Below are 21,257 nucleotides of genomic sequence, written 5' to 3'. Positions count from 1 at the left end.
TCCCCCCTCCCTCCGAACCCTCCGGGCGAGGAACCCCTGTGTGCTCACTCAGGACAGCCCATTCTCCCTCAGGTTGTTACCCTGCTCTCTTGGGGGCCAGAATTTGCCTCCTTGTAATTTTTACTCCGTGCCCTAAGCCATGCCCTCTGAAACTACACAGAACCAGTCAGTCTGCCGGCCCCAAAACATTTGAAATGGCTCTCAAGGTCAGTCTTCTCTTTCCCCAAGCTGCTCGCCCTGTTCCTGCAGGTCCCTCCACGGCAGCGGTTCTCAACCTGTGGGTCGCAACCCCTTTGGGGGTCGAACGACCCTTTCACAGGGGTCGCCTAAGACCATCGGAAAACACATACATAATTACATATTGTTTTTGTGATTAATCACTAGGCTTTAATTATGTTCAATTTGTAACAATGAAAATACATCCTGCATATCAGATATTTACATGACGATTCATAACAGCAGCAAAATTACAGTTATGAAGTAGCAACGAAAATAATTTTATGGTTGGGGGTCACCACAACATGAGGAACTGTATTAAAGGGTCACGGCATTAGGAAGGTTGAGAACCACTGCTCCACGGGCTGCATGGCCCTGGCCCTGCCCCCATCATGGCCCCTCCAGTGGCCCCCAGCCCATCCCGCCCCCCAGAAGGGAGAGGACAGCGTCCACATGCCCAGCCACGCAGAGGGGCGCGATGGTCCTTTGTTCAGGCAGCGCAGCCTGGCGTCGGCGTTGTCGGTTGCGCTGACCGGCACGTCTCACCCTGGGCTCACCACTCTCTGGAGGAGGCCCAGCCCCAGAACCTGCACACAGAGGAGGCCGTGAGGCAGGTCGTCTGGCCGTCAGGCAGGAGTGTGTGCCTTTAACGTGGCATCGTTTCTGCTTGGCACTGCGCTCCACCAGATCTGCTTAATCTGGATTCTGGATCCTCTCCAGGAGCCGCCGCTCCCGCTTTCTGTCTCCTTCCAGTGGGAGAGCAGAGCAGACTCCCATGTCAGGGTGGCAGCCTGTCTGCTCAGGGACCCAGGTCACAGAAGTGAGCATGTTTGCAGGTTGCAGGTTGTATTGTTTCATTAGGCAGCTTTATTATCGCTCATGAAAACACACGTGTATTCTTTTCTTTTTTCCTTAATCCTCACCCGAGGATATGTTTGTTGATTTGAAAGAGAGAGAGAAACATCAATCGATTGCCTCCCATACATGCCCAACCAGGGATTGAACCCACAACCAAGGCATGTGCTCTGACTGGGAACTGAACCCCAACCCTTTTGGGGCACGGGACGACGTTCCAACCAACCGAGCCACACCAGCCAGGGCCACACATGTATTCTTAAAACTGAGTGTCCACTTCTAAAACAGAAGAATGAGCCCTAGCCGGTTGGCTCAGTGGATAGAGTGTCAGCCTGCAGATCGAAGGGTCCCGGGTTTGACTTCGGTCAAGGACATGTACCTCAGTTGCAGGCTCCTCCCTGGCCTTGGTTGGGGTGTGTTCAGGAGGCAACCAATTGATGTGTTTTTCTCACATCGATATTTCTCTCTGTTTTTCCCTCTCTCTTCCACTCTCTCTAAAATCAATGGAAAAATATACTCGGGTGAGGATTTAAAACACACACACACACACAAAGAATGACAATAAGAAAATATTGTACTTTTAGCCAATAAATAATTAATCACGGTCATAGTAGGAAGTAACCACATTGGAGACAGCTTTCTAATTTTCCATCCTTCACATGTGCCCAGAGGCTCTAGTTTACAAAGTGAGTTCCCATTATTTTTATCCATTCCAGCCTTAAAACAGACTCGCCAGAGGAATAAAATAAAGAGAAACAAACACACTGGGCAAGGAGCACACCCTACAGATGGGGAGTACGTCACCAGGTGAAGTGACTTCCCCAGGACTCAATCACATAGGAGTCCACCCAGATCTGGTGGTAGAATCTGTTTGTCTGATGGAACACGCTATTTCCCGAGTGCCCACTGTGTACCAGGCACTGTGCCAGGCACTGGGCAGTCAGAGATGTGTGCTGTGCTCCCCCGTCCAGAGCCCTCTCCCCGCCGGCTTCCTCTTTGCCTGGGCTGGACAGCAGGAGTAGATCTAGCCTTTGCCCCTACAGGCCACAGCTGGGCTTTGCAATTCTAGTCCTTTTGCTATGTGTGCATGTGGAGCAGAGCAGATCTTACTGCAAAGCCAGAAACCCCGTGAGCTGCCTCAGCCGTGCATAATCACATCAGCCACGGCAGAAGCAAGGACACAGCCTGGCACAGCACCTGGAGAATGCTTCCGGCACAGCCTTCAGGTGCTGGGGATAGGACAGATACTTCGTCAAGGATGATACCCACCTGTGTTCAAAGCAGACTCTGTAGCCCCGTGGACCTCTGACCCCACTTCTTAGGCGTCTGTCCTGCATTTCCACTCCCCTGAGCTCACTCACCAAGGCTCCTGCCTCAGCCCTGGCTGCCTCCACACACAGCTGCTGTCCTCAGTCATGGCCCCGACTTCTCAGGGTCATCGTTCACCTGGGAAGGCCCAGCGAGGAGGAGCATTGAGAGAGAACACTTGTCCCTGCAGGACGCTGTGCTCTTTCAAGGCACAGGTGCGTGCGGATGCAGACGGTTTTCATAGCTGCACCCCAGGCCTACGGCTCTGTCTCAGACCTTCCCAACGCCGGCATCTGTCCTAAAGCTCACTCTGCAGCCTTCCAAGAAGGGCCTCCTCCATTGCCATTTGCCAGGTATTGCAGGCAGCCTGGGTGGCAGACAGGACCATGCATAGATGCTCTCACATCTGGCTTTTCAGTCCGGCCCTGGCCCTGCTTTTCTCCCTCCTCCAGAAGCCAGACTCCAGAGGGCGGGGACCACTGAGCAGATGGGTGGGTGACTCCCCTGCTCTGGCAGGATCAGGGGGCAGTCTTAGCGCATCTCAGGCCTGCCCAACAGGGATGTCACCAGTTCCCCTGCCCGCCCAGTCTGAGCCCCACCAGCAGCCAAAGGACACGTGAGCCAGCCAGAGTCCTCACACAGGGTTTCAGATGGCTGAGGAGTGGGATTGGTCGGATCCAGGCCCTCCCTGGGCTGGGGCAGGGGAGCCATGCGGCTCCTGAGCTGGTCTCTGCTGCCACCATCAGGACACACGGCCCACCACCTCCCGCCGGAGGCTCCGGGCCTGGTGCTGCATGGACCCTCCCTCGCCTGTCAGCCCTCTGGGTTCTCACCAACTCAGTTTTGTGTCTCTACCAGGCTCCCTGGCCTGGCCTGCACATGCCACACCCAGTCCTGAGAATGTGGAAGGTGAGGGCGGGAAGCAAGGCCAGCTGCGCAGGCTTTCCTCACCAGGCCCGGAGTGCGGCCATGTGCCTTGCCCAGAGCACCCGCTCCCTTCCTCCATAGGGTACACACACCACCAGAGCATCCGTGCAGGGGTCACCGACCACACTGGTGTGCACAGCGTGGCTCTCGGCTGTCTTAGTTCTGAGAATGGCAGTCAAGTCTGAATGTGTGTGTGTACCTTTTACTCACAGGCCCCACGTGACTGTGACCTTGTAAGAAAACCTGTTAGAGTTACTCTTTCCAGTGAAGAGACTAGAGGAGATCAGGACGAGAAGGAAGTGTGACCTGGGGGGCTCCTGAGCCAGGTGAACAGGGAGAGAGCAGCCTTTGGCAGGGCAGGGCTGTCCAGGCGTGTCCTCAGCTGACCGCGTCATGCCCAGGCTCTCAGCTCTGCTCTGTGCTGCCCAACCAGCGCCCCCTGGTGGGGACCTCCTGGGCTTCCTCGGGCATATTCCCTCTGGCCAGGGTGGGGAGTCAGGCAGCAAGTCCCCAGCCTGGCTCCCCCAGGCCCATGGCCTCGGCCAGTCTTGCCACCTTCCACACGCTGAGGCCTCCCCTGGACCTCCCCCCTCAGCCTCCAGGGAGGGAAACGATTGCCCCAGCCTGGCTCATCGCACTCCTGAGCCCTCCTTCCCTCCAGGGCCCAGTTAGTCACATACACAGCGAAGGGCCCCCCTGAAGTGTGTCGGCGCTCCCTGCTCTCTCATTTCCTAACGTTAGACCTGCATGGACCGCTGGTGAGGGAGCCTGTGTGATGGGAAGACGTGGCTTGGGAACCAAACACACCTGGACGTCATCCCAGCTTCCCACTCGCAGCCTGGGAGACTTGGACAAGTTACCTATCCACTGGTCCAGTGCCTTCTCCCCTGCAACATGGGGCCAGTGTTCTCTGTTAGTCCGGGGCCTTCGGGAGGCAGACACCAAAACGGGGTTAGGCCTCAAGCGGATGAGTGGGGCGGCTGTGAACTATAAAGGGAGGGGCTGGAGCACAGGGAGAGCCTCGGGCTGTAGCGCAGCTCTGCCGCCTGCAAAAGGAGCGGGAGAGCCCAGGTGGCGTGGCTCGGGTTGAGTGTCGGCCCAGGAACCAGGAGGCCACGGTTCAATTCCAGGTCAGGGCACATGCCTGGGTTGCGGCTCGATCCCCAGTAGGGGGTTTGCAGGAGGCAGCCGATTAATGTTTCTATCTCTATCTCTCTCCTTTTCTCTCTCTAAAATCAATTTTTAAAATAGTTAAAGAGTAGAAAGGAGAGGGAGGCGGGAGGATTGAGGAGTCTCGAGCTGCGGTGCCATTTTAAGGGAGTTTCTAACAGGCCAGTGGAGACCTCAGGCCATGGGGTGTCCCTGTCCTGCAGGAGCAGAGCACTGGTACCCGCCACAGTCCTCATGGCCGGGAGCAGCCCAGGGAGCGCGGCCTCGGCACAGACGCGGTGGCGGGTCCAGGGCAGCAGCTGGGCCATCCCTGAGCTGTGCTCCCTGCAGCAGGGGGTCTGAGCAAAGCGTTTTCGTGGCTGCAGCACCCACTCCAAAGAGACGATGCCTCCAAGGCCCATCGCGGTGCCTGCCGTGGAGAAGGTGCTGCGTACATGGCAGGGGTCGTGGGGCAGTTACGATTCACCCTGCTGTTAGGATTTGCTGTGCCTTCTCCATCAGGCCTGGGGAGGCACTTTAGCAGGTGCTTGGAAAGGCTGAGTCCTCCGGGAACCTGCAGGAGTTCGTTTCCATTTCCTGTCCCACAGGGAGCCTATCCCTGGAACCGTGCCTCCCCCTCAACACAGCATTGTTCCTCCTTCCTGCCACACGTCTGACAGGTCCGGGATGATCCCCACGGGCACTCCTAGGAGGCCCAGAGGACTTGCTGAGCCCGCACTCCACTTTAGAACGTGAGGAAGTCGAGATCTTGACGTCCTGGGGTCTTCATAGCTGTTGCCTTTGGGGGAGCAGAGCAATTGGAGCTTCTAACTGAACCGGAAAGGGGGTGGCCAGCACCGGTGTTTGCACAGAACTGTGATGTACAAAGCGCCTCGTGTGCTAAGGGGTGTCCACTCCAGAGTCCAGGGCAAGATGTGAGGGCAGGCATCAACCCGAGGGTCACAGAGACCGGGGTTCAAGTCCCAGGGACGAGCTGAGTGAGCAGGGCCAGCTGTGTTAACACCCAGGAGCTTCCGGCACCTCTTCTGGAAATGGGGAGGGGCAGGGGTTAACAGCAGCTTCCTCCACAGCCGCTTCGTGGGTTAAATTGGGCGATAAGGCACCTAGGTCAGCGCTGGGGACACATCAGAGATGCCACACGTCTGAGCTGTACTTTCCTTTCCTGGATGAACAGTCAGTCGCTGAAATAACGAGAGTTCTAAGCTGCCCGTGTTCTTGAGTCATGCAGCCCAGTTTTCTTCCTGGGTCTCTGCTGTGGAGGATGCTGGGAGAACGAGGAGACTGTTAATCATGCACCTGTTGTGTGTCAGGCAGCGTGTAGGCATTTGCGTTCATGGTCTCTAACTTTCCTTACAAACCTGTGAGGGCCCCGCTGATCAGCTTGGTGAAGTGCCTTGCCTAGTCTAACACATGGCAGAGCCAGGCTTGAATGCAGGTCTTTGGACTCCAAGCCCCGGCTCTGTCGCCAGGCCGGCTCCCATGTGGCAGGGAAGTGCACCTGAGCGGCCCTGGGAGCTGCTGAGAGAGATGCAGTCAGGAAGGGAGCACTCACAACACATGAAGGAGAGAGAGGTGAGAACAGAAGTCCCTGTCCCAGCCCTCAGGCCACCCCACCAGGGCCAGCCTTCGCACAGGACTCAGGGCAGGAGGGGTCAGGGACCTAATTCTGCAACCTGTGCCAGCCCAGGTGCGCAGCCTGGCTCCATGGCAGCCTCGCCCCTCTCTACCCTCTCTGCGGCTGCCGCCAGCTTGACTCCCCCAGGCTCTCGCACACCCAGTCCCAGGAGCAGGTGGAAAGCAGGGACAGTGAAGAATAGAGACTTGCCCTGGCCCTGCCACTCACACCTGTGACCTGTGGCCAGCCAGGTGCTCTGGCCATGGCCTTCTCGTCTGTGGAGTAAGGCGGTGCCCTAAGTTAGCAGATTTTCAGGCTGCATTCTGCAGCTTCACACACACACACACACACACACACACACACGTGGAGTAAGGCGGTGCCCTAAGTTAGCAGATTTTCAGGCTGCATTCTGCAGCTTCACACACACACACACACACACACACACACACACACACACACCCATTCCTTTCAACCAGTTGAAAGGACTCTTCAGAAGGAAGGGCGGGAAGGAGGAGGAAACGCACAAATTTTAAGTCTATACCAGCCAGACTAAAATTTCTTATAGCTCAAACATTCAGACATTTCCTTCCTATTTTAAAACCTTTTAAGGGGACCCAGAAGAATGGTGAGCAAATTAAAGTCTTCCTGATCAAAGCAGATTGGAAGGCATGGAAACTTGCCTGATCTTTTGACCTTGTCTGGAGGTCTCAGGTTGAGATGGCAGCTGGAATGAGAGCTACAGAATTCCTGCCTCCAGGAGAATTCCTGCATCTGAGAGGGCTGGGTGTGGGCCCTGAGGTCGCAGCTGTGTGGGTGCCAGCTTCTGCAGCTGCCCCACACCCTGGCACCCACAGGCTCCCTGGTGCTGGCCAGTTGGCTGCTGTGGACAGAGATGGTCCTCTGCTGCCCCCTGGTGGCCATTGTCACCAAGGGTCCAGCCTCTGGGCCAGCTCAGCTTGGGGCCCCCTCTCCCCAGCACAGGTGGTTGGCACCTCCAGGCTGTTGGGTGCACCCTGCCCACCCCTGGCCTGGAGCTTCAGCCACCTTACAGGCCCTGGCGATGGCGAGCCTGGGCAGGAGATGCCCGGTCTTCACTTACGGGCTTCTCCCCAAGAGGGATCCTGTAACCCTTGGCATTGCATCACCTGTTCTACATGGGAGCCTAGACAGCCATCCCAGCTCTCCCACCGCAGAGGCCTCCCTGTTGGCCCAAGTCACTCTGTCACCTGGTTCATCAGCAACATCCAAATGTATCCTCCCTGGGGACCCCAAGTCTCAGAGGTTGAACAGACAGGTCGCACGTCAGGCTGTCACACGTAGAGCCCCACCAGGCCCGAATGTGCTGCCTCAGCCTTCAGAGTGTCTTTGTGAGGCAGAATTGTGGACAGTGAACAGCAGACATGGGAGTCCAGGTGTCAGGGTTTGCTCTCGGCCGCCTGTGGGAATCAAGGGCTCGTTTGGTTCTGCCCTTCTCTCTGCTCCCCTCCCCTCATCAGTCCAGCAGAGCCACTCAGAACACACGTGCCTTTTCTGCAGCCACGCTCTCCTCCCACCGAATGAGCGTGGCCTTTTCTTGGAGCAGACTCAGGCGTGGCACTGCAGTGCCCACAGATAACTGAAGTTACAGCCCAGCCTCCTGCCTCACAGTCTATGGACACAACCCTCTGGCCTCATCTCCTGCCTGGCCTCATCTCCTGCCTCGCTCCTCCACACTCACCCCGCTCCAGCCGTGCCAGTCTTTTCTCACACATCAAGCTTGTCCCTACCTCAAGCCCTTTGCACATGCTGTTTTCATTACCTGAAACACACTGCCCCCTGTTCTGCACGTGGCTAGCGCCCCCCATTCTATTTTTAGCTCTAGTTCACCTCCTAGGGAAACCTTCCGTGATGACTCTAACGCACTCTCTCCCCCAGCTCACCTCCATTGTCTCTCTCCCTTCACCCTGTTTTATTTTTCTGAACAGTTGTCACTATCTGAATTCACCTTATTCATTCCTTGTTTATTATGCATAGATTGTCTGACCCCTCTGCACCCTCCATACACACCTAGAGGGGAAGCTTGCGAAAGCAGGGCATCCTTGTCTTTCTTCCACCCCAGCACCTGGCACAGGCACTCAGCATACGTGGGTATTTGTTGAATGAGCGCACACATGAATTAATGAGTGAGGTCAGTGGCTGACTGGGTGGCCATCACCGCGCTCCTGGGGACTGGCCTCTGTCACTCGGGAATGCTGCTCCGTACTTGTCCCCCTCCCTCTTTAACCTGGACTCTCTCCACAGCGGTCTTGCTGACAGTGTGCTGCCTGAGGAGGAAGAAGAAGGCGGCCAACCCGGAGAACAACCTGAGCTACTGGAACAACGCCATCACCATGGACTATTTCAACAAGCACGCCGTGGAGCTGCCCAGGGAGATCCAGTCCCTCACCACCTCTGAGGTACGGAGCCCCGACCAAGGGTGACCCTGGAGGTGCTGGCCCCACTGCCCGGAGAGTCACAGGCTCCCGAGAGAGCTGTGGAGGGAGCATCTGCGCGTTTCCAGGTGCCTTGCTCCTCGAAGCGTGGTCCCCGGGCCAGCAGCACAGGAGGCTGCAGCCCGCCCAGCCCTGTGATCAGGGTCTGTACTTCAGCGACAATCCCAGGCACCTTATGCACATGTTAAAGTTTTGGAGTCACTGTTCCTGGGAACAAGCCAACAAATATTCACAGAGCACCCGTGTTACTCCCCGGGGACTGTGGAGATGAGAGCTTGCTCCCCAGGGGCCCAGATTCCAACGTGCTTGGGGCCTGAGCCTCATGCATCATTCAGAAACAACGCAGACTAGGGGAGATGCAAGAGGCGTCACAGAGCTGTGGGCACCCGAGGAAGTCCGCTCAGAGGACTTAGCAGGTGTCCCAGCAAAGAGCGTGGCTGAGTCAGGTGGGGAGGTTGTGGGGTGTAGCTGAGGAGCATTTGCCCAGCACGACCTGGCTGGCTGGTTAGAGAGCTGGGCTCGGGACCCAGGTCTCTGACTTGGGCACTGTGCCCTTTCCACTCTGAAGGGAAGGTGGGTAGAGGCCAGGGTGCAGCAGGATTGGCAGGTGGATGGGCATGGTCTTGAATGGGCCTGAATGGACTTTAGTCGTGGGCAGCAGAGGGTCATTGGAAGTTCTGAGTTTTGTGTGACCGGGTTTTAGGACAAGGCAGAGGCTGGCCCACTTTGAGTGTGGGCTGCAAACCCCTGAGCTCTAACTTCCTCATATTCTCTTTGCAAAATCAGCCCATGAAAGCCAAAGGTGAAGGGCAGCACTTGTGAGCATACGACGGGAAGGCCGGGTAGTCTTTCCGGCCCAGAGCACAGGCCATGGGCACAGCTAGAGGTTCTGATGCAGAGGCTGCCGATCGACACAAGCTCGGGGTTGTGCACAAAGCTCAGTTTGGCTGCAGAGTGGATTGTATCGGCATCCCTCCCAGGGGGTCTACTCCCCTCTTTGAGCTTTAGTGCGGGGTGGGGAACATCCGACCCACGGGCCCTACAAGACCCTCGAAATCATTTGCCAACGCGTTAGGGGTGAGTTAATTGTTTGACTAAATATTGCAGGCTGATTTTTTTTCAATATATTTTATTGAGTTTTTACAGAGAGGAAGGGAGAGGGATAGAGTTAGAAACATCGATGAGAGACAAACATCAATCAGCTGCCTCCTGAACACCCCCTACTGGGGATGTGCCCACAACCAAGGTACATGCCCTTGACCAGAATCAAACCTGGGACCCTTCAGTCCGCAGGCCAACGCTCTATCCACTGAGCCAAACCCGTCAGGGCCAGGCTGATTTTTAAGTTGATCATTTTGTAGGGCCCACAAATGATGTTATACATATCCAAATGGCCCGTGGCAGAAAAAAGGTTCCCCACCCTGAGCTAGAGGGATGCTACCATTTGTCCCGCCTCCCTGGGCACGTGTGTGCCCTACAGACCACCCACAATGATCATGGGTCACAGGGTGTACTCACCGCCTATTTTTTTTTTCATTTAATCTCTTGTTCTGGATTTATTTTTTTATTTTTTTTCCCCCATAAGGAAATAAGGTTTAATTCTACAAATTTACAAGCCAAGACAAAATAGAAACAAAATGTGGAAAACAAGGCCAGCAGTTTGACTCGAGACCACGTCACCGCAGCCCGGGCCGCAGCAGCCTGTCATCCGGGCAGGACTGGGTCTGACCACAGGCTGCCTCTGCTCCTGCCCCTGGTCCCGCTGTTTCTGGGGTCCACTCTGAACCTCAGAACTTGAGGCTGAAGCCAGGGCCTGTGGCCGAGGCCCCCTGGTTGGTGGTGGTGAGGTGGAAGCCAGTCTCCTTCAGATCGTCACCCAGCTGGCGGTAGCCGAGGCCTCCCTCAGGTGGTCTCGGGCTGGTGCCACACTTCACCCTTTGCTGTTCACTCTTGGCGGACCACGTGGGGAACATCGAGGGGTCGATGGGGAGGGGGGTCTCGTGGAAATACTTGTGCTTGAGACTGTCCTCTGCGCTGACCCTCCGCCCAGGAAAGTAGGTCAGGAACTTGTTCATGAGGTCAAAGCCCTGGTCGGAAAGCAGCGCCCCGAAGCGCTTACGCAGGTTGTTGTAGGGGTACTCAGTGAAGGTCATCTTCTTCACGGCGGGCAGCTGGTTGTAGCCTGGCCAGATCTTCTCACTGGGCGTCCCCAGGTCCTTAAACACTTTGTTGATCTGATCAATCTCCGACTTCCCTGGGAACAATGGTTTCTGTGTCAGCAGCTCCCCGAAGATGCACCCCACAGACCACATGTCCACGGCCGTGGAGTACGCCTTGGCCCCCAGCAGCAGCTCTGGGGCACGGTACCACAAGGTCACGACAACAGGGGTGTAGGCCTTCAGAGGGGACCCATACTCCCGCGCCAGCCCAAAGTCGCCCACCTTGAGGATGCCGGCGTGGCTCAGCAGCAGGTTGGAGGTCTTGAGGTCTCGGTGCAGGATCCAGTTGTCATGCAGGTGCTTCACTCCGCACAGCAGCTGGATCATCAGTGTCTTCACCTCCCCTGGCAGGAAAGGCTGCTTCATGGTCTCCATCAGGCTCTTGAGGTCATGCTCCACGTAGTTCATCACAATGTAAATCTTGTCCATGTTGCTGCCCACGACGATCTCCCTGACCGTCACGATGTTGGGGTGCTGCGCCTTGAGAATGGTGCTGATCTCCCTCAGCGACGTGATCGGAAAGCCTTCCTTCTCCTTCTCCATTTTCAGCCGCTTCAGAGCCACAATCTCATCTGTCTTCTTGTCCTTGGCTCTGTACACCACCCCGTAGGTGCCCTCCTCGATCCTGTTCAGGCACTGGAACTCCTCCACACTGCGACAGCCCTGCAGGGCGGGCCGGTACTTGGGCAGCTCCTGCTTGGGCTCCATGGGCGACAGGGCTGGGGAGTCGGGCATGAACTCGCCTTCCGTCAGGGCGGTGCTGTGGGGGGTGCCCTCGCCCACCTCTTCCTCCCCTTCTTCACTGTCCCCGGAACCTCGGTCAAATCGAACAACGAGGATGTGGTTCTCAGCCTCTCGCTCTCCGTCTTCACTCATTTCTTCCTCACTCACCTCCTCTGCCGACTGTCCAGACACGTCCTCAGGGTTGCTCCCAGTCTCCTCTTCCTCCTCTGATTCTTCACTGCTGCTCCCCTCCTCCACCTCCGCTTCCTCCTCCTTAGAACCCGACCCTGATTCCGCTGAGGACTCAGCCGAGCTGGTCTTCCGCTCGTTGTCGCTGATGTCTTGTAGGACAGACAGCAGGCCTCTCTCTTCCACCTTCTCTTTCACTGGCTTCCGGCCGTCTCCCAGCTCAAACCTCTCCCGCGGAGGCCGGGGCAGGCTGCGGCTCCGGTGGCTGGCCTTCACTTTATCGCCCTGGTCCTCTCGCACTGCTCGGTGATGTGCAGAGGCTTCCCTCCGGGCCTCCCGCGCCTTGCGCCGCTCCTGCTGCTGCTCCTGCTGCTGCTCCCGCAGCCTCCGCTCCCGCCCCCTTTCGACAGCAGGCCTCTCTCTTCCACCTTCTCTTCTTTCACTGGCTTCCGGCCTTCTCCCAGCTCAAACCTCTCCCGCGGAGGCCGGGGCAGGCTGCGGCTCCGGTGGCTGGCCTTCACTTCGTCGCCCTGGTCCTCTCGCACTGCTCGGTGATGTGCAGAGGCTTCCCTCCGGGCCTCCCGCGCCTTGCGCCGCTCCTGCTGCTGCTCCTGCTGCTGCTCCCGCAGCCTCCGCTCCCGCCCCCTTTCCAGCTGCTCCAGGCGGTCCCTCTCTCTCCGGGAATGCTCTCTCGCCATCTCCCGCCGCCGCTTCCGCCTCTCCCACTCGCTGCGAGCTTCGTCCCGCTCCTCTCGGTGCTGCTTCCCGCGCTCGTGCTCCCTCTCCGTCTCCTTCACTCTGGCGTGCTTGCCCGCTTCTGCTGAATGACTACGATGCCTGCGTTTCTCTTTTCTCCTCTCATCTTCCCTGTGATGAGCTTTTTCTCTCCGTGACATTTGCTGGGGTGGTTTGATAGTCAAAGAATCATCGTCCTCTCCTCTGTCCTCCACGGAGCCCTCCCTCCTGTAGGGCGAGTTCCTGATGGCGATCTCCATGCGGTGTCCCTCAGCTCCCTCTCCTCCAGGGAATCCCAGTCTTCAGAGTCTTTTAAGCGCTTTATCTCCGCCTTCTCCTCTTGCTCCTTCCCTCGCTTCTCTTCCTGGAGAATCTCATCTACGGTCTCCGCTTTCCAAGAGTCCTTTGCATCACCCATTGGAGTGAAGCCACGCGCTCGCCGACGCAGCTGGCCGAGAGCCTAAAGAGAAACTGCGCCGGGCGTGTGCCAGAGCCTCGTTTTATCCTGCGTCTATCCTGCGTCGGCGCAGGATGATGACGTCAGGGAGGGCCGAAGCCGCAGGTTCCCGAGCCTCGTTTTATCCTGTGTCTATCCTGCGTCGGTGCAGGATGATGACATCGGGGAGGGCCGAAGCCGCAGGTTCCAGCTGGAGAATAGGGCCCTGTGTGTCACTTCCGGCTTTGGCGGATGACACAGGCGGTGGAGCCAGTCGGGGCGCCCCGCTTCGCCTTCTGGGCCAGGGCGCTGGTCGCTGGCGCCGCCCTGGTGGCTCTTCCCCTGCAGTGCCGACCGGAGCCGCTGCTCCTTACACAGAGCAAGGCCGCCCGCCGGGTGGTCAGTGGTTAGAGCGAAGCGCTCTGCGCGGGGGGCGGGGGCATGTGGTGATCGCGGGTTGGATTCCGGGTCGGTTGGGGTCGTGCAGGAGGCAGCCAGTGGTTCACTCCCACATCAATGTTTCTCTCCCTTCCTCTAAAATCAATTTAAAAATAGGGTGGGCGAGCAGCCCTAGCTGGTTTGACTCAGTGGATAGAGCATCAGCCTGTGACTGAAAGGTCCCGGGTTCGATTCCAGTCAAGGGCACATGCCCGGGTTGTGGGCTTGATCCCCAGTGTGGGGCCTGCAGGAGGCAGCTGATCAATGATTCTTCTCTCTCATCGTTCATATTTCTATCTCTCTCCCCCTCTTCCTTCCTCTCTGAAATCTGTAAAAATATATTTTTAAAAAAAGATAAGAACCACCCCAGCCAGTTTGGCTCAGAGGATAGCGGGTCGACCCATGACCTGAAGAGTCCCGGGTTCGATTCCCGTCAAAGGCATGTACATTGGTTGCAGGCCCTGGTTGGGTCGTGCAGAAGGCAACCAATGGATGTGTCTCTCTCATACCAAGTTTCTCTCTCTGTCTCTTCCCCTCCCACTCTCTCTAAAAAATATTAATGGGAAAATATCCTCAGGTGAGGATTAACAAAGAGAGAGAGAGAGACAAGAACCAAGGTTTCTAGTCTCCCCGGCAACAAAGGCTGCTGGGCAGCCCTGGTCCCTGAAGTTTCGCAGGACGAGGCCCCTTCCTTCCCTCTTGCGGCTCCTGCGTCTTGCAGAGTGTTTCCTGTCTCTGGTGGAAGCTGTGTCATGAGCCTGGGAAGGAAACTGGAGAAACCCAAGGAAACACGTCTGCCGGGGTCCTGCCCCATCGGTCCAGGGGTTCCCAAAGGTGTGGACGGAGCCAGCGAAGAATGAAGGACATGCAGACAGCGTTCAGTTGATCAGCATAGCCAAGTTCTCTTCTTTTTTTATTGTCCTGTTACAACTGTATTTATACTACTCGATTCTATAAGCATGCTTGTATAGTCGCATCATGTTATGTTTTGGGTCCTCCCTTGACCTTCGTACTCACTGCCTCTTAGCTGTCGGCTTTGGAGGCCGCCAGGAGCTTTGCCCAAGCACATTCCCAGGTGCCTGCCCCCCTTAGGGTGGACGAAAGCCGCAGAACACGGGTCTGGGACATGCGGGCGAAATTGCGATGCCCAAAAGGTGCTGGGAAACTTTTCCAAGCTTGCGTTCCTTTCCCTCTTCCTTCCCACCTCCTCCTCCTTTCTTCTTTCTTACCTTAGTTGCTTCCTAAATACCTTTCTCCTTTTCACCCAGAGAAGAGTCTCTGGTCCCCTGGGTGGGCACCTGCTTTGTGAGACTAAGTCCAGCCCACAGTCCGTCCGCATCTCAGCCCGAAAGCCCTGGAGAAGGGCTCTGCCCCCTGAGGTGCCCCCATCATCCTTACTTAGAGGCAGGCCTGTGCCACCCTCAGGTGGGCACTCAGCTAATTCCTGACACTGAGGGAAATTCTCGTCATCAGAGAAGACATTTCACCAACAAATGGCCTTTCTCTTCCTTCATCTTTTTATTCTCCATAAAGCAGCACATATTGCTCAAAATGATATGTTTCACTTAAAAAGAAACTTCAGAGATTTCATTGTGGCTTCCGAGAGAGAAGACATGCAGGGCAGGTCTGTCTTAGACCAGTCAGCCCTGGGCCTGAGGCTCCAACCTGTTTAGAACAAGCGATGCCTTTTCCCCTGAACCAGTTCCCCAGGCTGAGTCGGTACAGCCATCCCGTGGCCCACAGGTGCCTGCAGCCCTGGCCAGTGCCGTCCCATGGCCCACAGTTGCCTGCAGCCCTGGGCAGTGCCATCCTGTGGCCCACAGGTGCCTGCAGCCCTGGCCAGTGCCGTCCCGTGGCCCATGAGTGCCTGCAGCCCTGGGCAGTGCCATCCCGTGGCCCATGAGTGCCTGCAGCCCTGGGCAGTGCCATCCTGTGGCCCATGAGTGCTTGCAGTCATAGGCCATGGGGCCACAGCCCTTCCGATGCCCAAGCATTGGAGGGCCTGTTCCCACTCCTGGGCTGTGGAGACAGACTGAGTTGTTCACTCCCACAGAGATTCAGACCCGTTGACCTCCGCACATCTAGTTCTGAAAGAAGTGGGGCCAGGATTCTGACGTGGCTCTGAGAGGACTCAGGAGGGGGGTAGCTAGCTCTTGGAGGCTCTGACATGGGGGCGGCAGGACAGGAAAGAGGAGGACTAGTGTGAGGTGTGTCAGGGAGGAAAAGCAGCAAGGTCTCCCAGAGGTCTGTGAGGGAGAGGCAGGAAGAAGAGTCTGTGGCCCCAGTGGACCACAGTTTGCCATGTGGGGTGTGTGTGTGTGTGTGTGTGTGTGTGTGTGTGTGTGGAGCATGGTGAGCTTGCTCAGACTTCGACAAGGAGAGCAATACCATCTCAGAAAGCTGAGGTGGGGGTGACTCAGGAAGCAGGAAATCTTTTTTGAAGCTGCTGTAAAAATCCGAAAGAGCAGAGAGGGCTCTGCACCTCAGCACTGGCAGGGCAAAGGATGAAAAATGTTTACCCACAATTCCCGTGGGTCCGTTTCTTTAAGAAAGGCCACCTGGTGAGCCGTCCCAGCTCACGCCATCTCCTCCCTGTCTCCCCAGGACCAGCTCTCCGAGCCGCGCTCCCCAGCCAATGGTGACTACAGAGACACGGGAATGGTCCTCGTCAACCCCTTCTGTCAAGAAACACTGTTTGTGGGGAACGATCAGGTATCCGAGATCTGACCGCAGCCGCCCTTGCTTCGCCATGCCCTGCCTTTGGGCTCTAAATCATAAATCTACAAATATATATTATAAATATAATCTTTGTGTAACCCTGACTTAAGGAGAAACATTTTCAGCTTTTTCTTTCCTAAGAATTGTCAACATCTTTTTTATAAGTGTGGTTTAAAAAAAAAAAACTTTACAGAACGACCGTGGCTTTATAAAATAAAGGTCTTTCTAAGCAAAGCAGGTGCACCGATTGCTTCTCTTAATAACTGTCCTTGAGCCCTCGCGGGTCCCAGCAGCCCTGGGCATCGAGGGAATGTCACGTGCGTGGCCCCGAGAGAGTCTTAGAGCTCAGGTCCCTCTTGAATCCATGTGACCCCGGCCGCCCCTCCTGTGCACACCAGCAAAGGCACCCGGGGGAGAGGACGGCAGTCTCATCACTGAAGCAGGAAGCGGACGAGCAGCAGCCACGGAGGAGCGCCCAGCGCCTCACAGGGCACCACTGACTGCGAGTAACCCCTCTGAGCAGGCAGGGGACCCACGAAGTCCATTGGTCATCCTGAGGCCACAGCCCCCTGACACCGCATGACTGACCCGCCGCCGTGCCAACCGCAGGCCTGCTTTTCCCTGGCGAAGAGAGGCTGCCCGCTGAGAGGCACGCCTGCCTCCCCTGCAGCACCCACGTCTGCGTCCCACGCTGTGCCTTCCTCCGGAGAGGGTGCCGAAGCGGATCCGCCCGGGCTGGAGGGTGCTGGCCCTTCTTCAAGCATCACTCGTGCCAGGGGGCTCAGCTTCCAGGGGTTCAGCTTCGTTTCTCAGAAGGCCCTCGGATAGTGCCCCCGAGGAGGCGCTTATGTGAGAAGCCTCGACGCTGTAACTTCTAAATCGCCCTGCGATCTGACGGCAACGAAATGGCCAAAGCCATGGCTTGGGAGAACCGTCCCATCCTCCTCGGCACTGACACCCGATTGGCTGTCAGCACATGGACTCACCACCCGGCTCTCATTTTCCATCTCCCCTTCCCCCCCGCCCCCCTGCTCCCTCCCTCCGTGGGCCGCCTCCCCACCCCCACTGAGGGTGGCAGACCCTCGGAGACACGCAGGCTTCTGCATCCTCTCCCTCATAGGTAGTGGCTGGGACGAGAGATTAATGCTGGGACGCTTCCTTTCTCTAAAAGAAAAATAGTTTGATAGTATATATTTTGAATATAGATGTTCTTATAGTCAGATTGGAAATCAAACCTAAATGTTGACTCATATGTTTGTGTTGTTGCTGTGGTCTTATCATGACTCTTTTCTTTCTTCATTCTCCTTTGAAAAAGATGGCCTTCAGAAACGTGTGTTCTCCATGTCGTGTGGACGTACCTGACATGAGTTCAGTGGTTGTCTCTCTGTAAAGACTCTTCATCCCACAGAGAAGCAGGTTAAATGTTGCCCCGAGATTCCTTCCCCATGTGCTGCTGTCTGCCATGTTATCCTGTCATGGGATTTCTGTTAGCGACTGCATTTACTCTATCAATGTGTGTGTGTATATAGAAAGATACCTGTTTGTAAACTTTATATATGACATATGTAATCGAAGATGCATATGTTATATATACATATGTGGATGTATGACTTATTTTTCCTTATCAACAGAATTCAGCTACCATGTATATATAAATAAACTTATTTTATTAGCCAGAGGATCAAGTTGCTAATACATTTTGTATCCTTTTCATTTTAAAATGACTTTTAAGTCTTCCTTTAATACCCACACCACCTAATATTCAGCTCTATTTTTCATCTACTTTAGCCATAAATTGGGTTTTGTGAGAATGATGAGCTGATAGGACTAGCAGTTTATTATTTGGTAAGACAAATTCTTTAAAACATGTTTGTGATTTCTCCAAAAGAGAATCATCCCTCCTCAGGTCTGGGAGACACCGGTGTGAATGAGGGTACATCGTACATCCCCTCCTCTCCTCCCCCTCCCCAGGACTCAGGGCTTCATTGTAAATATCAGAGGAAGCCGAAGTTAACCTGGCCATGAGGGTTATGATTCTGTGTAGAGCAGTGGTTCTCAACCTTCTGGCCCTTTAAATACAGTTCCTCATGTTGTGACCCAACCATAAAATTATTTTCGTTGCTACTTCATAACTGTAATGTTGCTACTGTTATGAATCGTAATGTAAATATCTGATATGCAGGATGGTCTTAGCAGGGGTCCTCAAACTACGGCCCGCGGGCCACATGCAAATACAAATATTGTATTTGTTCCCGTTTTGTTTTTTTACTTCAAAATAAGATATGTGCAGTGTGCATAGGAATTTGTTCATAGTTGTTTTTTAAACTATAGTCGGGCCCTCCAACGGTCTGAGGGACAGTGAACTGGCCCCCTGTTTTAAAAGTTTGAGGACCCCTGGTCTTAGGCGACCCCTGTGAAAGGGTCGTTCGACCGCCAAAGGGGTCGTGACCCACAGGTTGAGAACCGCTGGTGTAGAGGATAATACGCAACCTCTGGTGTGAGCCCTTCCTTTAGCCTTCAGCGACACATCCTGGGATTCACAAGCATGCAGCTCCTCGCAGCCCAGTCAGCGTCGCCTGTGTTAGGATGCTGTCATCGCAGTCCCGCGGGCACCCTGGGCAGCCTTCCGGGTGCATTAGAGAGGTAGAGCCCAGGCCAGGGCCTGGGAAGTAAGGTCCAGAGAGGTGAAGCTGTGTGGCCAAGAGAGGATGAGCTGCAGTTTTCTCAGGAAGGAACTAGGGAGGGACTTGAAGCTGCTGCCAGGATGAGGGGGATGAAGGAAGCAACAGGCTTGGTTTGTTTCTCTTGAGACCCCGGGGCTGCCTCCGCCATGGCTGGTTCACGTCTGCTTCCATCCTGTGTTACCTGGCGGGACCTTGGGCACAGTCACACGCCGCACACCGGCACCTGTAAGGATGTAGAAAGCCCTGAAATTGGCCCTGGGAATCCCTGCATTGTTTAAATCCTGGTTCAGCCACTTGTGATCTGAGCCCCAGTTTACTCATCTGTGAAATGGGGCTGCTGGAGGCCTGCCTTGCCCTCACTTAGTGAAATACACACAACCCCAGATGAGCCACCCCCACAGCCTGCAGGGATCCAGCCTCCACCACCACCAGCAGAAAAATCTGGGAGGTCGAGCACATGACCCTGAGAGAATGTGCGAGGGCCTCTGCACACGGCCCTGGACAGGCCGGCTCTCTTTCAGCTCCGTGAATGATAGAAACTCATGGAAAACAGCAGACACAGCAGCCCTGGGGACGGAGCTTCCAGAGAGGCCGATGACCCAGCCACAGGGACACCGGGGCTGCACACCAAAAGCCGCTGGACTCTAAGCCCAGTAGGCACAGAGAGGCAGAAGGGCGATGAGCTCAAAGCGAGTGGTGGTGGATGCGCCCACCGGTGCCAGCGTGCCTGTCCAGAGGCACAGGGCGTCCTTCAGGGGGACACGGTCATCGTCCTCCTCCCTGGATAGTCCCCCGGTCTCCAGGACCAGTGCCATGGGTGGCCTCATCCGAGCACCCAGGGTCTATGTAGGGATGGCCTCCGATGGATACACCGGTGGCCTGGGTGGCTGCGTGACCCGTCGAGCCCTGGGCATCAGCAGTGTCTTTCTGCAGGGGCTGCGGAGCTCAGGCCTGGCCACAGCGCCCGCTCCAGGCCTGGGGAGGGACCTCGATGCCGCTGAAGACCTGGGGGGCTGCCTGGTGGGGTACATGGCCCAGGTGCATGCCCTCGAGCAGGTCAGCCAGGAGCTGGAGGCACAGCTGCGGAGGCACCTGGAGAGCAAGGCCGGGCGTGCGGAGCACTGGGGCGCCCTCCGGGCCTCCTGGGCCAGCAGCTGCCAGCAGGTGAGTACCGGGCCCGTGCCTAAGGGCTTTTCGGAGGGCGGGACAGGAGGCTGAAGGCTGAGGCCGGGGGCAGGGGAGTGAGTGGTCGGAGGCCAGAGACACTGACCATAACCCCTTCTACTTTCATGCTAAAAACACTAAGCCAGCGATTCTCAACCTGTGGGTCGTGACCCCTTTGGGGGTTGAACAACCCTTTCACAGGGGTCGCCTAAGACCATCGGAAAACACATATATAATTACATATTGTTTTTGTGATTAATCACTAGGCTTTAATTATGTTCAATTTGTAACAATGAAAATACATCCTGCATATCAGATATTTACATTATGATTCATAACAGTAGCAAAATTACAGTTATGAAGTAGCAACAAAAATAATTTTATGGTTGGAGGTCGCCACAACATGAGGAACTGTATTAAAGGGTCGCGGCATTAGGAAGGTTGAGAACCACTGCACTAGACAGTAGTAACAGCAGTGACGATGACCACTGACGGAAGCGCACTAGGGCCGGGCCCACCAGCGTCCCTCTCCATCACCATCTCCCCGGGCGTGCACAGCAGTGCTGTGCTGTGGCTCATTCACTGATCCCATTGTTCAGATAAGGAAACTGAGGCCCAAAGGGAAGTTCTCTGGCCAAGACCATGCAGGGAGTAGGGGGTGGAGCTGAGATTTGGACCTGGAATTTTCTGGCTTCAAAGCTTGCATTTGTGCCATTACCTCGGGCTGCCCCGTAAGCTTTGTGTTAAGGAAGGGTTTTTACAGCCGTGGTCAAACGGAATAGCATCGAGTGGATGTAGCATTAAGAACAATGAGTGAGTGAAGGTGTGTTCCTGTGCCCTTCTGTAATCGCACTGTCCAGTGGAAATAGGAGCCATATGGATAATTTACAAGTTCCTATTGCCCACAGTAAGAAAAAAAAAAGGTAAAAAGAAACTGGTGAAGTTAGTTAACATTGGTATTATGTCTTATTTAACTGAATGTATTTTAAATGCGATTCCAACATGTATTCAATATAAGAATAGTAATGGGGCCGTCTGCCTTCCAATAGGACTTTCAGCAGCGATGGCAGTGGCCTGTGTGCACACTGTCCACCCTGGTGCCACTGGCCGTGTGGCTAATGCGACTGGGGAACTGATGTTTTTATTTCGTTGCATTTTGTGACTTTGCATGGCTTGTGGCCGGTGGCTGTCTGACGGACAGGGCAGGGCGCCAGGCTTCCGCCGTCCTCGCTGCCTAGTCGGGACCTGCGCTCGGTGCCCTCTGCAGAGCTCTCAGCTCATCCATCACGTCCGGCCTGCCACCCGGACTCTAACACTGGACTGCAGCCAGCACCGCACATCTCATCTGGCTCTTCTTGGGTGGCTGCCTTCCTCCCTCCTTCCCCCCAC

At 55.7% G+C, this 21,257-nt stretch overlaps 2 protein-coding genes and 1 pseudogene across 2 annotated transcripts in view; 2 read left to right on the top strand and 1 right to left on the bottom strand.

The window, feature by feature from the left end:
- Positions 1-16,254, top strand: part of TMEM108 (transmembrane protein 108) — a 245,803-nt gene extending 229,549 nt beyond the window's left edge. The window contains exons 6-7 of the mRNA XM_005863671.2: positions 8,372-8,526; positions 15,907-16,254. Of these exons, the coding sequence (XP_005863733.1) occupies positions 8,372-8,526; positions 15,907-16,029 (278 nt within the window). The 3' untranslated portion in view covers positions 16,030-16,254. The remainder of the gene's footprint in view (positions 1-8,371; positions 8,527-15,906) is intronic.
- Positions 10,141-12,688, bottom strand: LOC102249903 (annotated as a pseudogene).
- A 3,059-nt stretch (positions 16,255-19,313) lies between the features above and the next one.
- Positions 19,314-21,257, top strand: part of BFSP2 (beaded filament structural protein 2, phakinin) — a 50,458-nt gene continuing 48,514 nt past the window's right edge. Inside the window, exon 1 of the mRNA XM_014537597.1 lies at positions 19,314-19,868. Within this exon, the coding sequence (XP_014393083.1) occupies positions 19,383-19,868 (486 nt within the window). The 5' untranslated portion in view covers positions 19,314-19,382. The remainder of the gene's footprint in view (positions 19,869-21,257) is intronic.

Source organism: Myotis brandtii, unplaced genomic scaffold (genome assembly GCF_000412655.1).
Source record: "Myotis brandtii unplaced genomic scaffold, ASM41265v1 scaffold18, whole genome shotgun sequence".
In the NCBI taxonomy this organism is placed as follows: Eukaryota; Metazoa; Chordata; class Mammalia; order Chiroptera; family Vespertilionidae; genus Myotis; species Myotis brandtii.
The sequence above is the reverse complement of the archived record's forward strand: the minus strand, read 5'-3'. Positions and strand labels throughout refer to the sequence as shown.